Genomic DNA, 16,035 nt, shown 5'->3' on the forward strand with positions numbered 1-16,035 from the left:
ATACGCAGCGCTGCCTTTTGAGAAGACCAGCGAATTGCTCACTGCAGGCAAGAGTCAATGCACGCCTGTAGATGGAGTTAAATATCAAAGAACTGGTGCAGACCTTAACAGCTTTGTGTGATCCAGGCAGTCAGGACCGATGATCCCTTCTTAGTTTGTAGATAAATTTTCTGTCTCCTACTGAACCAGGCAGTGCAGGCCCTTTCTGGCATAAAAGTCCTACTCCAGGTCGGTAGCAGAACTGAAAAGTGCAGAACTAAACCCAGGCTGAGGGCAGCTGCTTCCAAGAGGAAAGGTCCCCTGCAATAGCTGCGCTGGCACGGGGTGGCCGTGCAGGGAGGAGTGCTGGGCACCAGGCTCCCCAACCACAGCGGCCCTCCCAGCTGGCTGCGGTGCCCACGGGCCGGGGTTGGGGCTAGCCGGGGGTGAGAGGTTCCATCGCCTGAAGGAAACAGGGGTTTGTAGGAGTTAATGGCCTGAAACACCTCTTTGAGTTAGATGACAATACCATCCAGGGACAGGAACCCCCGTTTCTTCCTTACTAACTGCTTCCAGTCCAGAGTCCTGCTAATGTTTATTTGATCTCCCTTTTTTCATCTTGTCCAGAACAGGGGGAACAAACCTCCTTTGACACCTTATCCTCACAGTTCTTCCAACTTCACGTTACTCATATGCTCTCGTTTCTTTTCACCTACCTTCTCTCTTTTCTTACTTTCCCATGTTGGAAAATCCACTGCCAGGTTCCTTAACTACCTCCCAAGGATAAATAAACTCTGTATTTGCCGATTTGTTACGTGGCTACACTGGATTTACCTTGTCAGCTTAATGGCTGCCTACAGCTTGGTCGACTGCTGTGTTTACATCCGTGCTTTCATTGAAACGTTAACAAACTCAAAATCAGACTTTTGCTACCGCCGGCCCGGGGGCCGTCCCTGCCCTCACGCTTGCCGGTGACCGCAGGCAGGCGGGATTGGGGCTTTCGGGATGAAGGAAGGGGGGGCTTGCGGGCGGGCATCTAGCCCAGACCCCATGCGATGCTCCTACACCCGTGCAGTGCTTTCCCCCTTCCCCGCCCCGCCCGGGGCACCGGGGAGCCCCCAGGCCCGGGGGCCGGGCCGGGCGGCGGCGGGACAGCAGGGGGCGCTCCCGGCCCGCGCGTGGAGCGGCGGCGGGGCCGGCGGGGGGGTTCGGGGAGGGGGGCGGCGGGGCCGGGGTCCCGTCCAGCACTGCCCTGCCGCCTGCTCTGCCCGCACTTGGGAAGTTTATCGCCGCAGAGCGCAGCATCTTCCCGGGGAATAACCTGTGTCGGCCGCCGCGCAGCCCTGAAGTACCGTAGAGAGCTGCTTTAAAAATAAGGCGCAGCGCCCGCCGCCACGTCCCTCGGCGTGCGGGGCAGGAGGCGCCGCCGCTCCGCTCCAGCCCGACCGGGGGTGTCCCCGCCGCACCCCGGGCAAGGCTAAGCCTGCCCTCCCGGGGCGGCCGGACGGGCACCCACAACACCCCCCCCTCCCCCGGTGGCAGGGGCCGGGGGAGCCCCCCCAGGTGCGCGGGGCGGCGGGGCCCCCGTCGGGGCGGGGCGGTGGGCGGGGCGGCGGTGGGCGGGGCGGCCAATGGGAGGCCGTGGGGGGAGCCGGCCCCGGGCGTCAAGAGGGAAGGGATCAATGAGCGCCGGGCAAAGTTGGGGCCGGGCGGCGGCGAGCGCCGCGGCCCAGGATTACAAACCCGGCGGCGCCCCGCATCGCCGGTGAGCGCCCGCGCCCGGGCATGGTGGCGGGGCGGCGGCCGCCGAGGAGCGGCGGAGCGCGGGGCCCCCGGCGGTAGCGACGGCGGCTGCTGAGCGGCGATGCGGCGCGGCGCCCCCGGCCGCCCCCCAGCCCCGGAGCGGCGGCGGGAGGAGCGGCGGCGGCAGCAGCAGCAGCGGAGCGCCCCGTGAGCGCGGCGCGCCGGCGGGTCTGCCCCCGTCTGCGGCGGGACAGGGCGAGCGGAGCCTCCGCGGGTGAGGAGAGAGAGGGAGGGAGGGAGGGAGGGAAGCGGGAGCGGTCGGGGCGGCTGCGGGGGGAGGTGGAGCCCCGGGGGGCGCCGCCGAGAGCAGCGGCGCCGGGCCCCCGCCTCGGGGCGCTGCCCCCCCGGGGCGCCATGGGCCGCCCCCCCGCCGTCCGCGGCGCCCCGCCGCTGTCGCTGCTGCTGCTGCTGTTGCTGCTGCCGCCGCCGCTGGGCGCCGCCGCGGAGCCCCGCCAGGTCTTCCAGGTGCTGGAGGAGCAGCCGCCCGGCACCTGGGTTGGCACCATCGCCACCCGCCCCGGCTTCACCTACCGCCTGAGCGAGCAGCACGCCCTCTTCTCCATCAACGCCACCTCGGGCGCCCTGCACACCCGCGCCACCATCGACCGCGAGAGCCTGGCCAGCGACGTGGTGGACCTGGTGGTGCTCTCCAGCCAGCCCACCTACCCCAGCGAGGTGCGGGTCCTGGTGCTTGACCTCAACGACAATGCGCCCGTCTTCCCCGACCCCTCTATCGTGGTGACTTTCAAGGAGGACACGGGTAGCGGGCGCCAGCTCATCCTGGACACGGCCACCGACGCCGACAGTGGCACTAACGGTGTGGACCACGGCTCCTATCGCATCGTGGCCGGCAACGAGGAGGGGCGTTTCCGTCTCAACATCACCCTCAACCCCAGCGGTGAAGGAGCTTTCTTGCACCTGGTTTCTCGGGGGGGGCTGGACCGGGAGGCCACCCCCACCTACCAGCTGTTAGTGCAAGTGGAGGACAAGGGCGAGCCCCGTCGGCGGGGGTACCTTCAGGTCAACGTCACCGTCCAGGACATCAATGACAACCCACCCATCTTCAGCCAGACTCTTTACCAGGCACGAGTGCCTGAGGATGCGCCTGTTGGGGCCAGCGTTCTCCAGGTGGCTGCAGCTGATGCTGATGAAGGCACCAATGCTGACATCCGCTACCGCCTGGAAGGAGGTGATGGCGGCGGTGGTGGGGAGGGGGCTGGCAGCCTCCCATTTGAGGTGGACCCTGAGAGCGGGGTGATCCGTATCCGGGAGCACTTGGACTATGAGATGCGACAGCAGTACTCGCTGACGGTGCAGGCCATGGACCGAGGGGTGCCGGCGCTGAGCGGCCGGGCTGAGGCCCTTATCCGCCTGCTCGACGTCAATGACAATGAGCCCCGCGTGAAGTTTCGCTATTTCCCGGCCACCTCCCGCTTTGCCTCGGTGGATGAGAACGCGGCCCCTGGCACAGTGGTGGCCCTGCTGACGGTGAGCGATGCCGACTCCCCTGCGGCCAACGGGAACATCTCTGTGTCGATCCTGGCGGGAAACGAGCAGCGGCACTTTGAGGTGCACAGCAGTAAGGTACCCAACCTCAGCCTTATAAAAGTAGCAGCTGCGTTGGACCGGGAGCGCATCCCAGCCTATAACCTTACGGTGGCGGTGGCGGATAACTATGGGGCCCCACCGCCGCCCCCGGGCTCCCCTACTCCTGGCCTTTCCCCCGATGGGACGGTGGTGGCTCCCGTGAGCCGCTCATCAGTAGCTAGCCTGGTGATCTTTGTGAATGATATTAACGACCACCCCCCCGTCTTTGGGCAGTCGGTCTACAGGGTGAACATCAGTGAGGAGGTTCCCCTGGGCAGCTATGTGCGGGGCCTGAGTGCCACGGACCGTGACTCGGGCCTCAACGCCAACCTCAAATACAGCATCGTCTCGGGCAATGAGCTTGGCTGGTTTCGCATCAGCGAGCACAGTGGGCTGGTCACCACGGCCGGCCCCGAGGGTGGCACCGCCGGGCATGCTGCAGGCACGTCCATCTCCAGCGGGCTGGACCGGGAGACTGCTTCTCAGGTGGTGCTCAACATCAGTGCCCGTGACCAGGGGGTGCAGCCCAAGTTCTCTTATGCGCAGCTGGTGGTGACCATCCTGGATGTCAATGACAACAAACCTCGCTTCAGTCAACCTGAGGGCTACCAGGTGTCCCTGGCTGAAAACTCCCCATCAGGAACTGAGCTGCTGGTCCTGAGCGCCACAGATGGGGACCTGGGGGACAATGGGACTGTCCGCTTCTCCTTGCAGGAAGCTGAGCCAGCGCTGGCGGTGGTTGGCCCTTCTTCCGTGAGCCCTCGCCGGATCTTTCGCTTGGATCCCGTGTTGGGCAAGCTCAGCACCATCTTGCAGCTGGACCGGGAGGAGCAGGCTCACTTCTCCTTGCAGGTCCTGGCCACTGATTTAGGCTCTCCTCCCCTTTCTTCAATAGCCCGAGTTAACGTGAGTCTCCTTGATGTGAATGACAATAGCCCTGTGTTTTACCCCGTTCAGTATTTTGCCCATATCCAAGAGAATGAGCCAGCCGGAACCTATGTGACCACAGTGTCTGCCACGGACCCTGATCTGGGACCCAATGGGACGGTCAAGTACAGCATCTCAGCTGGAGACACCTCCAGGTTTCAGGTCCATGGCCAGACAGGGGTCATTACAACAAAAATAGCCCTTGACAGGGAGGAGAAAACTGCTTACCAGTTGCAGATCGTGGCCACTGATGGTGGCCATCTTCAGTCGCAGAACCAAGCCATTGTCACCATCACTGTCCTGGATACCCAGGACAATCCACCTGTTTTCAGCCAGGGCATGTACAGTTTTGTTGTCTTTGAAAATGTTGCCTTAGGTTACCACGTAGGTACTGTTTTTGCTTCCACCATGGACCTCAACACCAACATCAGTTACCTTATTACGACAGGTGACCAAAGGGGCATGTTTGCCATCAACAGAGTGACGGGGCAGATCACCACGGCCAGTATTATTGACAGGGAGGAGCAAGCATTTTACCAGCTGAAGGTGGTTGCTAGTGGTGGGGCGATAACTGGAGACACTATGGTCAATATAACTGTCAAAGATTTAAATGACAATTCCCCACACTTTATTCATGCAGTTGAAAGTGTAAATGTGGTTGAAAACTGGAAAGCTGGGCATACCATATTCCAGGCCAAAGCTCTTGATCCTGATGAAGGTGTTAATGGTGTGGTCCTGTACAGCCTTAAGCAAAACCCAAAGGGCTTGTTTTCAATCAATGAACAAACAGGTGCCATAAGTTTAATAGGGCCCCTTGACATAAATGCTGGGTCGTACCAGGTTGAAATCCTGGCCTCGGATATGGGGGTGCCGCAGCTGTCCTCTAACTTCATACTGACTGTCTCTGTCCATGATGTAAATGATAACCCACCTGTGTTTGACCAGCTTTCGTATGAAATTACTATCTTGGAGTCAGAGCCTGTGAATTCTAGGTTCTTTAAGGTGCAGGCTTCCGACAAAGACTCAGGAGTGAACGGTGAAATAGCTTATAGCATAACTGAAGGGAATACTGGGGATGCCTTTGGCATATTCCCAGATGGTCAGCTATATATAAAGAGTGAACTGGACCGTGAACTTCAGGAAAGATATATTTTACTGGTTGTTGCCTCTGATAGAGCAGTAGAACCACTCAATGCTACTGTGAATGTTACCGTAATTCTGGAGGATGTAAATGATAATAGGCCCCTGTTCAACAGTACCAACTATGTATTTTATTTTGAAGAGGAGCAGAGAGGTGGATCATATGTAGGTAAAATAAATGCTGTAGATAAAGACTTTGGGCCAAACGGTGAAGTCAGGTATTCATTTGAACATATGCAGCCAGATTTTGAGCTGAACACGGTAACTGGGGAAATAAGAAGCACTCATCAGTTTGACAGAGAAGCTCTTATGAGACAAAGGGGAGCTGCAGTATTTAGTCTCACAGTAATAGCAACAGATCAAGGGTTGCCAAAGCCCCTAAAGGATCAGGCAACAGTACAAATCTACATGAAAGACATCAATGACAATGCCCCCAAATTTTTGAAAGATCTTTACCAAGCTACTATATCAGAATTGGCAGCAAATCTGACACAGGTTCTGAGAGTTTCCGCCTCAGATGTTGATGAAGGGGCTAATGGATTGATTCACTACTCTGTAATCAAAGGAAATGAGGAAAAACAGTTTGCAATAGATAGTAGCACAGGACAAGTGACTTTAGTAGGCAAACTAGATCATGAAGCTACTGCGTCGTATTCGCTTGTCATCCAAGCGGTAGACTCTGGAGCAGTTGCCCTCAGTTCAACTTGCATGTTGAGCATTGATGTATTGGATGAAAATGACAACAGTCCTTCCTTCCCTAAATCAACTTTGTTAGTGGATGTCTTGGAAAATATGAGAGTTGGTGAACTTGTGTCATCTGTCACTGCCACTGATTCTGATTCAGGTGACAATGCTGACCTCCACTATAGCATTACAGGGACAAACAATCACGGGACCTTTAGCATCAGTCCCAACACCGGTAGTATTTTTCTTGCAAAGAAACTGGATTTTGAAACACAATCTCTATATAAGCTAAATATAACAGCAAAAGACCAAGGAAGGCCACCACGGTCATCTACAATGTCAGTGGTAATACATGTCAGGGATTTTAATGACAACCCTCCTCATTTTCCTCCGGGGGACATCTTTAAATCTATTGTTGAGAACGTTCCTGTTGGTAGCTCTGTTGTTTCTGTGACTGCTCAGGATCCAGATGCAGATATTAATGGGCAGTTAACATATGCAATCATTCAACAGATGCCAAGGGGTAATCATTTCCGTATAGATGAAGTGAGAGGGACAATATTTACCAATGCTGAAATAGATCGTGAGTTTGCTAATCTCTTTGAGTTAACAGTCAAAGCCACCGATCAGGCTGTTCCTGTGGAGTCCAGACGATTTGCTTTGAAAAATGTGACCATTTTGGTGACGGATCAAAATGACAATGTTCCCGTGTTCATATCGCAAAATGCTCTTGCAGCTGACCCCTCGGTTGTGATCGGCTCGATCCTAACAACAATTATTGCTGCAGATCCTGACGAGGGTGCCAACGGAGAAGTGGAATATGAAATAGTTAATGGAGATACTGAAACCTTCATTGTGGATCGCTATAGTGGAGATTTAAGAGTAGCATCAGCTTTGGTGCCTTCTCAGCTTGTATACAATCTCATAGTTTCTGCCACAGATCTTGGCCCTGAAAGGAGAAAATCCACCACCGAGATGACTATAATTCTGCAAGGGATTGACGGGCCTGTTTTCACTCAGCCGAAATACATAACCATCTTAAAAGAAGGTGAACCTATTGGGACAAACGTGATATCTATCGAAGCGGCGAGTCCGCGGGGCTCTGAAGCTCAGGTGGAATATTACATCGTGTCTGTCCGATGTGAAGATAAGAGTCTCGGGCGCCTCTTCACCATTGGGCGCCATACTGGTGTCATCCAGACTGCTGCCATTTTGGACAGGGAGCAAGGAGCACGTCTCTACTTGGTGGATGTTTATGCCATTGAAAAGTCATCTGTTTTGCCCCGCACACAACGAGCAGAGGTAAAGCTTTTATTCAGTAATTATTTACCTGTTTGCTTTCTAAACGAGGCATTTTGTGCATTTGTTTTTAGCTGTTTTACAGGCGATAGTGCACAGCGAAAGACCTGAAAGCTAATTCAGATCTTCTGCTGTACAGAATTCTGCTGATTCATTAGTTGAACATAACCTTGCAGTTAGTATAGCTCAAACTGTTTTCCTCAAAGCTACCTCTAGAAATTTGAGAGAAATTTGTGCTTAAATTTGGTTACTGTAGGCACAATGTTGGTCAAATAAATTTTAGGTACTAAATACTTCAGGTGCTAAAAGCTTTAATCATCAGCATTTTTGAGTTTTGCATGCCTTCTCATTTTAGTAATCATTAATTAAGTCTTTTTATTCCTGCGTGAATTATAACTGAACTTCTTTCACTACAGTCATCATGTCAGTATTTGTCTGAGAACTGGCCAGAAAGGGATGGCTCTCTGAACAGCTCATCTTGTGTCTCAAGTCTTGGATGTGCTTGGTGTCCCTGCATGGTTAAGTCCCTCAGACAGGTCTCCTCATGCATCTCTAATTTAGGCTACTTCTTTACCCTCACTGATGAGTATGAAGATGGTCTTGTTTCTGTTCTTGAATGTGACAGATGATAAAAGTGTAACATTTTAGCTGGCAACCTTCCATATCACAAAAGCATTTGGCTTGACTGAAGGTCTCTAAATGTTCTCTGCATGACTAGCTTGACTAGGTGGAACACACGTTTGAAACATCATCTGTGAAGTACCAAATTTGTTCTGTCTGGTAACTGCGCCACAGAGCTGATTGTTCACACCATTCTTGCTGTCTTCTTCGGGAATACTGAGAAGCCTGGTGTGAAAGGGAGCCTTGTGTTTGTTTTAAGTTGCACCATCTTCTAGAGCTGCCTTCTGCACTTCACTGTGAGCCATTTAACTTGCTGTTCCTGGAAGTTTGGGGCTGGCACTGCTAACTGGGTCAACCAGCAGGGGATGCTGGTAGTGTGTAGTGGTTCAACCATTTCCCTCGCTCGCTGAACGTATTACCTCAATATTGCATAGCCCTATGCATCCCAGGCATTACCCCCAGCTATAATTCCTCTTGGGAATTATGTCTTAGTGGATACTGTGGTGGTTTGTTTTTTTTCTTTTTGATTTTAGCAGATGTGGTATTTCTAATTCTTTCTTGGCAGCTGTAGGTTTTTTTTCTTCATAGCCACTTTTTTTGTTGTTCTACTATAGTTTAAGTATGATGTGTTAGGTATGTAACCTCACTCTGCTGGCAGTGACTGATGCTCTACGAGGTAATTGTCAGGCAGGGAGTTTGAGCACTGTTCAGACTCAAAGATTTCTTAGCATGTATGAGAGAGCTCATCTTGTTGTGTGTGCTATGTGCTGTTGATTATCCTGTTTTGAAGAGCAGTAGGGTATTGGAAAATGACCTGTTCTAGTAGTGCTGCTGGTTTAAATAATTCATGCTATTTTTATGAGAAGATTCCTGTCATACTGGTCTTTGTACCCCTGCTAGTAATTTGTAAAAGATAAAGGTTTAATATTTTTTTTTAATTATTATTACATCATATTTTTTCTTGATGGACAGTTGTTTGGAGGTTTAAGCCTTTGTCAGTGGGTATTTGGATCACAATCCTTCAACTTTGAGTCTGCCCGCCTGACCAAAGAGTTTCCTGACTGGAGAAGGACTCATAGGAGGCCCTATGGTTGTAATAGTCTCACACGTTTTGAAAGTATTTAATATGAATATTTGGTGATCAGGGAAGAGAACAACCATTGAAACTTTAAACAAATTTTACATTGTTGAATACAAACCAATCCTGAAATCAAAAGCAAATGTTTTGTTCTGTAATGAACATTGAAAGTAATAGTTGGGACTAGGATTTCATATTACTGGTTGTATCCTTATAGCTTCTAAAATGCTTCTTGTCCCAAATGTAATTAGCTTACTGTGCTTCTTTAGAAATATATTACAAATTATAATCAGCTATCAACTTTAAAAAACATAACCATATGCAGTCTTTCTCTTGACTGATTAAATTTCTCTGGAATGGCTTTTGCTGTCCCACACTTGAACAAGAACTATTACAGTGACAGTCTTTGTGCAAGCTGACTGTCAGTGCATGCTTTTTTCCACGTTTCTTTTGGATGGCAAGTCTTCTTCATTTCGGTTTGATGTATGCAGCGCACACATTTTGGTTTTAGAGTCTGCTGCCAATCTTCTTTCATAAAAAAACCAGCCAATACCTGAGTAAGTGAACACTGTCTCTTATCTTTGGAAACCCACCTCAAAGCACACTCACGCTAAAGTCTTTGTGTATTAAGTTCAGAAGGTTTAATGTTTTATTCTAGTCCTGGTTTTTAAGGTGATGGCTTGAGTGGTGGTATAACCGGAACACTGATGAGGGATAGTGAATGTGCATGAACCTGCAGAATATCTAAAGCCACAAAACTTAAGTGTTCTTTTGCCCATAATGTCTTCAACTTTTTTTGGTGTATAAATGGCAAGATGAAGACTGACTGATTTTAGATTCCCCCTTGAGAAGTAAGTTGTAAAGCATTGATACAGGTGTGCAGACAAAGCCTAATAGGTCTGGTACCAATATACATGATAGTTTTCTGATTGGAGAAGCTGGATATGTTTTGTTTGGTTTTTGTTTGGTTTGGGTTGGTTTTTGTGAGGAAAAAGCTTGAGCATTGTGTATTTTCTTTCTTCCTTCTCTTATGAAGAGTATGTTGGGTTTTGTTTCTGAATATGGTTAAAGAAAAGGGAAAAACTGTAATAGGATATGCTTAACAACTTCTACATTCTTCTTCACTGCTTGCTGCGCCTTCTGCCCTGCTGCCAGACATCATCTTAATTGTGCCGTGGCATGCGAGTGAACCACTGAGCACTCAGAGCCACCCAGTGTTAAGCTTGCTGGCTGAGACTGATGAAGAGAGCAGCAGCAGCAAGAAAGTTAATAGATCTTTTGTCTAAGGTAGACTTTAGGCATAGTTTTGGGTGGCAGTTACCTGGTGTGAAATAGAGGTATTTACAGCTTCAGAACAGTGACTAGGCTTTGTCTAGCCAGCAGGCAGTATAAAAGAAGAACAGGCTTGTGTGAAACCACTTACTCTAGAAGTGAATCAATCCTTGTCCTTGGGAAATGGTGTGATAATATTTTTTTTCCTAAATGTTGTCATTAAGATCTACTTTTTTTTTTTTTTTTTAAGAGCAACTGTATTGAAAAGATCCACCCAGTGCTCCAACTGAAGAAGTCTCTTTCCAGTCTTTCTTCCTTGGGGTTTGCCCTATAGGATCAGACTACAGATCCATTGACTGTGTAGCTACCCAGGTTGTACGCTAGCCCTTTCTGAAGAGAGGGTCCGAGGGAAGAGCTGTGCAATAACAGGGCTGCGGTGAATGCCCTTCTGAATCCAAAGCAGCTGACATGCCTTGAAACTGAAGGGTTACATTATGTTTTCAGTAAAGCAACAGTGTTTAGAAAACAAAGAACAGTTTATTTACAGTTTGTGGATTTTTTTTTTTTTAGCACCAGGTTTCATATTTGTGTATGTTTCTGGGCTTGTTATTAGTATATGGAGAGAAAAGGCGGAGGGGGGGAAGTGTGTGTCTGAAAAGTGCAAGTTGTGAGGTTTATGCTCAAAGTACCAAATTCTTTGAAATTTGGAAAGAAAACCCAAGTGCTTCTTCCATTGTATTTTACAGCTAAGTGGTGTCATTTGGGAAGTCATTACTGAATTTGAAAGCTTTTTTTTTTTTACTTTGGACTTTTAGCCTATTTCTGTGTAATCTGCAGTGACAAGCCAGATGATTTGACATTGTGTGAACGTGTTCTGTGATCAGTCTTTGTTTCTTCCCTGTTGTATTAGTCATTAGGTGTTGCACTGTTCTCAGATAAGAAGAAAATAACATAGGTATCCTGAAGGCAGCCCTTCTGTTTGTCGTTTTGTGCCTCTTTACGTGTTTCTGCTGAGAGAAAAACCTCAGCAATTGCTTAGCTCCTTTCTCTTGTCTCTACAACGTAAATTCTCTTTTAATCTCTTAAGGCAGGGCTGAGGGTTTCACCATCATGATTTTATATTTAATACAGAATGACTAATGCATATTGGCATCACTTGAAAACCATGTGACTTTCATTCAATCCTCCCTCCCAAAACAATAATCGTATACTGTGGTATATTTTGGGTGGTCGTATGTTGTACCCTGTTTCTCGGCTGGCAATAATAATAGGAACCCAGGGACAATACCTCATGTTCTGTGCTTGTTACTAGGGATTAAATGGAATTAGAAGGGATCTCTAGTTTGCATGTTTAACCCTTCAATGGATGGCTTCCTTGAAAGGAGCAGTGGATTTGTTAGAGATCAGCAATGCTGACATATATATTATTTTTGACAAATGAGGTTTGTTTGGGACGTGAACTGCTCGTTCAGTTAAACATCTTTCATATGCTTTAAGTAGATTCATAGTTTCCAAGGAAGGGAGAGAAGGGTATAAATGAGGAAAGATTTAGTGATGGTATTGATTTGAAAATGGAAATACTTGGAGAGGCAGGTCCATGATCCTACTAGCACTTTTTACCTGTTGATGTTAACATGCTCTCAGAAGAGGAGTGATTGTCTTCATTTTCAGACAGGGAAACATGAGGCACTGAGTTTTCTTTTGCATTTGTACATTCTTAGCTGCTTCATGTGCTACACTTCATGACTGGCACTACTGGGAGGGAAGCTTGGACTTCCAAGTTGGGGGGACTTTTACCTCCCAAATCCATAGTCTAGGAAAAAAGTGTTCTTAATCAGGCAAGATACAGGGATTTTAGACAATGCTTAATGCTTGCGTAGTAAAGATACGGAAATTAATAAAGACAGGCAGAATGAATGGTCCTCTCCTCCTGGAAAGAAAATCATAGGACATTTTACCTTGGCTCAGTGGGATCTGCAGCCACGGCCATAAAACCATGATCGCAAGATGTAACTAGTTAATGTGGAGCTTTTTGACTCAGCCCAGCCTAGGTCCTGTGGCTTACCTAGCTCTGTGTCACTCCTGCACTCCGCAGGTCCTCGCTGGACCTAGGAGTGAGGTGGAGGTACTCAAAGACTGTCTCCTCCATTGCACATACCTGGTGCAGAGCTCTGGAAACCCGGACTAAGGAAGGGAAGATGCTGCTAAGCAGGAATGACAGAATACATTGCAGGAGAGGCTGCCTGAGCCATAGGAGCATGATGCATCCCTTGTGCTGTTTGGGCTGGATACCGCTTCAGGGATGTGGGGACAGACCTAACATCCCTGTGAGAGAAGGAAAGGGGTGGATTGGTGGGACAAAACATTGAAGGTGTTACTTCCCTAACCAAGCTGGCTAACGGTGAAGGGCTTTAAATTTAGTAAGAGAATTTGAAACCCGCTTCAGAGAAGTCTTATCTGCATGTCTCGTATTTACCAGTACAAATAAGAACAATGGGGTACTCCTTGTATTCATACTATTTATAAATTGTTTTATTCTTTAATGATACATGGCATATTAATTGTTGCTTGACAAAGGAAACTACTTATGAAATGTTTGAATAAACAATGAAAATCTTCCTTGTCTCAGCTCCAAAGCCAGTTTTTTTATTCCTAGTGCTGATATTGCTGATTCTGAGAAACGTGTAATTATTTAAGTTATTGCTGTCATTTGCACTGATCTGAAAAGGGATCTCAAAGCTCTCCTTGAGCTAGAGTGGGAGATGAATGTACCTTATGTTGAAAACTGTTCCAGACCCATTTGTGGGTTTAGGTTCAAAGTTGTCCTTTTTTCATCCTCTCCAATTTCTTCAATGATTCTGCCTTGGTACATTTTCTTAATATCTAGAATTTCTCATTTCTTTGCTATTTTAGCAGCCTCTGGGCATTTTTGCATGTGAGGTCACTTCATAATTTTTATGTTAAAAATCACTCGACTTTAAAAACAACATTCTTTATTATGGAAAATATTATTTTTCATGCGTCTCTAATGCAAACACTAGAAATAATAGCAAAAAACCAGAGCAAAATTTTCATGTGCTTGTTTTTGCTAAGTGTTAAATTCTTCATACAAATCTCTAAATGATTCTTGGGTTCTATTGATGTTAATAAGCGAGTCCTTTTCCATATAAAATGATATCCCCCCAGAGCTGCTGGAATACAGGTTTCTTTCCACATGTTAGTGTTAGGTAAAGCAATTGGTGGCTGTTCATTTAGGAGAACTGCAGAAGCTGGTCACCAAAGCCTTTCTGCCCTCTTGGTGTCTCCGGCTCTCACCACTAGCTTTACTGGGGTAGGACTACGTTGTCATTGGCTCCTGAAATCTTTGCTGTTGTCTTTTCCCATTTCCTGTGCATATCTTGAACCTCAAGACTGCATCTCATCGGAGTATGTTTGTACCCTTTTGACTGGTGAAGGAGACCCCAGACATTTCCATGGTCTCTTCTGAGTCTTTTTAGAGGTTGGATTTTGTTGAACCACCACTCCAAGAGCCACTTCCCACCCCTCCAATAACAAGGTGCCCATTTAATTTCTATCAAAGCAACCCCTTAGCATGACATAGTTCACTGGTATAGTTTGTTTTAACTGTGTCTAGACTAGGGAGTAGCATTACTGTTGTCAGTTTGGTTTCTTACCCATGTAATTGTGTCTGTGCAAAACCTGTGTGTAGACAAGCCCTAATACTCTTGGGTTTTAATTAGAAAATAAATTTATGGTGACTAAAATTGAAGTGAAACAAAGAGTTTTCCTAACATATTTTTGTAGTCAAGAAAAGTGATGCCAGATCAGTGTGGTACATCAGTACCATACTGATTTGTTTCAGTAAATTTATAGCCTTACTTCACTTTGCCAAGAATAATACCAGATATGTTAGAGAACTCTGTCTTTGTTTTACTACGATGTTTCTCTCTATTCTAATAAATCTTATTTTTAATTAGACACTTAGTCTAGACTGTCACCCAGGTTTGTGTTTGTAGTGATCTATTTTTGTTTATTTCCTGAGAGCAGTAACATACCAAAAAGACAGTAGAACAGATGGAAACTGATAGCTATGATTGCACTGTAAAAATACATATAGTCGCATTAGTTAATGCAAGAGAATTTCAAAGAGCCTATTATGAAGTGGTAATTTATGTGCCAACAGCTATGCAAAAAGTAATGAAAACAAGCGTTTGCCTCAGCATTTCATATTCTGCACATGCACACTGTTAATAGGCTGTTGCTTGTATTGATATAATGATCTTCCATTAGCGTATAAGGGTTCTACTATACTTAACGCAGCCATCCAGACATCCAGCTCTACAGACAGAAAGGCATGCTCATGGTGAAAACATTCAGCAGCCTCTGAGGCTTAGATGGAAGGAGCTTTGGGGGCTCCTTTTGGAGAAGAGCATCTTTTCATAGCACGTCACCTTCCCCCTCTCTACCTTGCGGCCTGGAGGTGGCATCCCCTGGCCAAGTTTGGGTTCCCTGCAGTGGCCAGGTGAGGGAAGGTAACTCCTAAGGGCCCCATGACGTTGATGTGGATCCTCTAATAGAGCTGAAACACAAAGAAAGGATTTTTCTCACAGATTTTCGAGTGAAACAAATGGGAATAGCTTTGAGATGTGCCATATGGCCAGTATGTGAAGTATCATCATTGTTAACGCAAAATCGTAACTTTCGTGTATCTGCATTTTCCAGTCTCGTGGCTAGCTATGCCCTTCTCAATACGCATGTACATGCCCTTGTCAAAATGATTATCTCTCCACGGATGTGCTTGGAAAACAACCGAACTGGATCAAGCAACTCTGTAGTTTTATCTGTAGGATCTGCCTGTACTGTTTTAATTTCTGATCAGGTACCTATCTGGACTGCTTCTAAGCAGGAGTCAAGCCCCAACTTGCCATTACAAGCAAAGTAGTGTGTAAAAGGCAAGGAAGCATGGCAGTGTGACTGTTTGAGTTAGTTTTTAGGAGATTCAGAAGGGAAATAAGGAGGACACACTTGTATCACAGGTACCATGGAAGAAACAAAGTAGGTGATGGGAGGTTCAGAGCAAAGTCATCATGTGTTGTGTTTGGTGTGGCACGCATGTGCCTGTGCTGCGTTGCAGTTGGCTGTTTTAATAATCGTAAGGGCATAAGAGAACACTAAAGCTGCTATTTCAAGGGTTGACATTGGTAGGTGTCTTCTGGGCCTCTGCTGCAGCATGGTAGGAGGTCAAGTGTTCCTGCCTCCCCTGAGAGCTGGGATTTTGTACCGGAGCTGTACCAGAGTGCCCAGCCTGCCGTGCCCTGCGTCTACTTGCATGTCATCTACTTGTTTTTTAATTCTGTATGAACAGCACTGATAAAACTGGTGAGCTGGAGACTTTGTGCCTTACAAGTAACTTTTGATTGATTTCCAAGCCCTTAGTTGGATATATCTTTTATGGGGCAGCTTATTAGTACAGAGCATAATGGTCACTGTCGCTGATGGGAACGAAGAGTGGATTTACAAGCTGTGCTATGAGAGTGACTGCTTTTGGAGGTCTCCATCATAGCTTCATGATCCATTCCTGTCCCCTCTCCTGGAGAGCGGAGCTCGACCAGTGCTGCGACTCCCGTGGGCACGTCCTGCCCTTT

At 47.8% G+C, this 16,035-nt stretch overlaps 1 protein-coding gene across 1 annotated transcript in view; it reads left to right on the plus strand.

Moving 5' to 3' along the window:
* Window positions 1-2,136: 2,136 nt before the first annotated feature.
* FAT4 (FAT atypical cadherin 4) overlaps window positions 2,137-16,035 on the plus strand; it is a 151,477-nt gene continuing 137,578 nt past the window's right edge. Inside the window, exon 1 of the mRNA XM_074864950.1 lies at window positions 2,137-7,422. Within this exon, the coding sequence (XP_074721051.1) occupies window positions 2,137-7,422 (5,286 nt within the window). The remainder of the gene's footprint in view (window positions 7,423-16,035) is intronic.

This window comes from Strix uralensis, chromosome 4 (genome assembly GCF_047716275.1).
Source record: "Strix uralensis isolate ZFMK-TIS-50842 chromosome 4, bStrUra1, whole genome shotgun sequence".
In the NCBI taxonomy this organism is placed as follows: Eukaryota; Metazoa; Chordata; class Aves; order Strigiformes; family Strigidae; genus Strix; species Strix uralensis.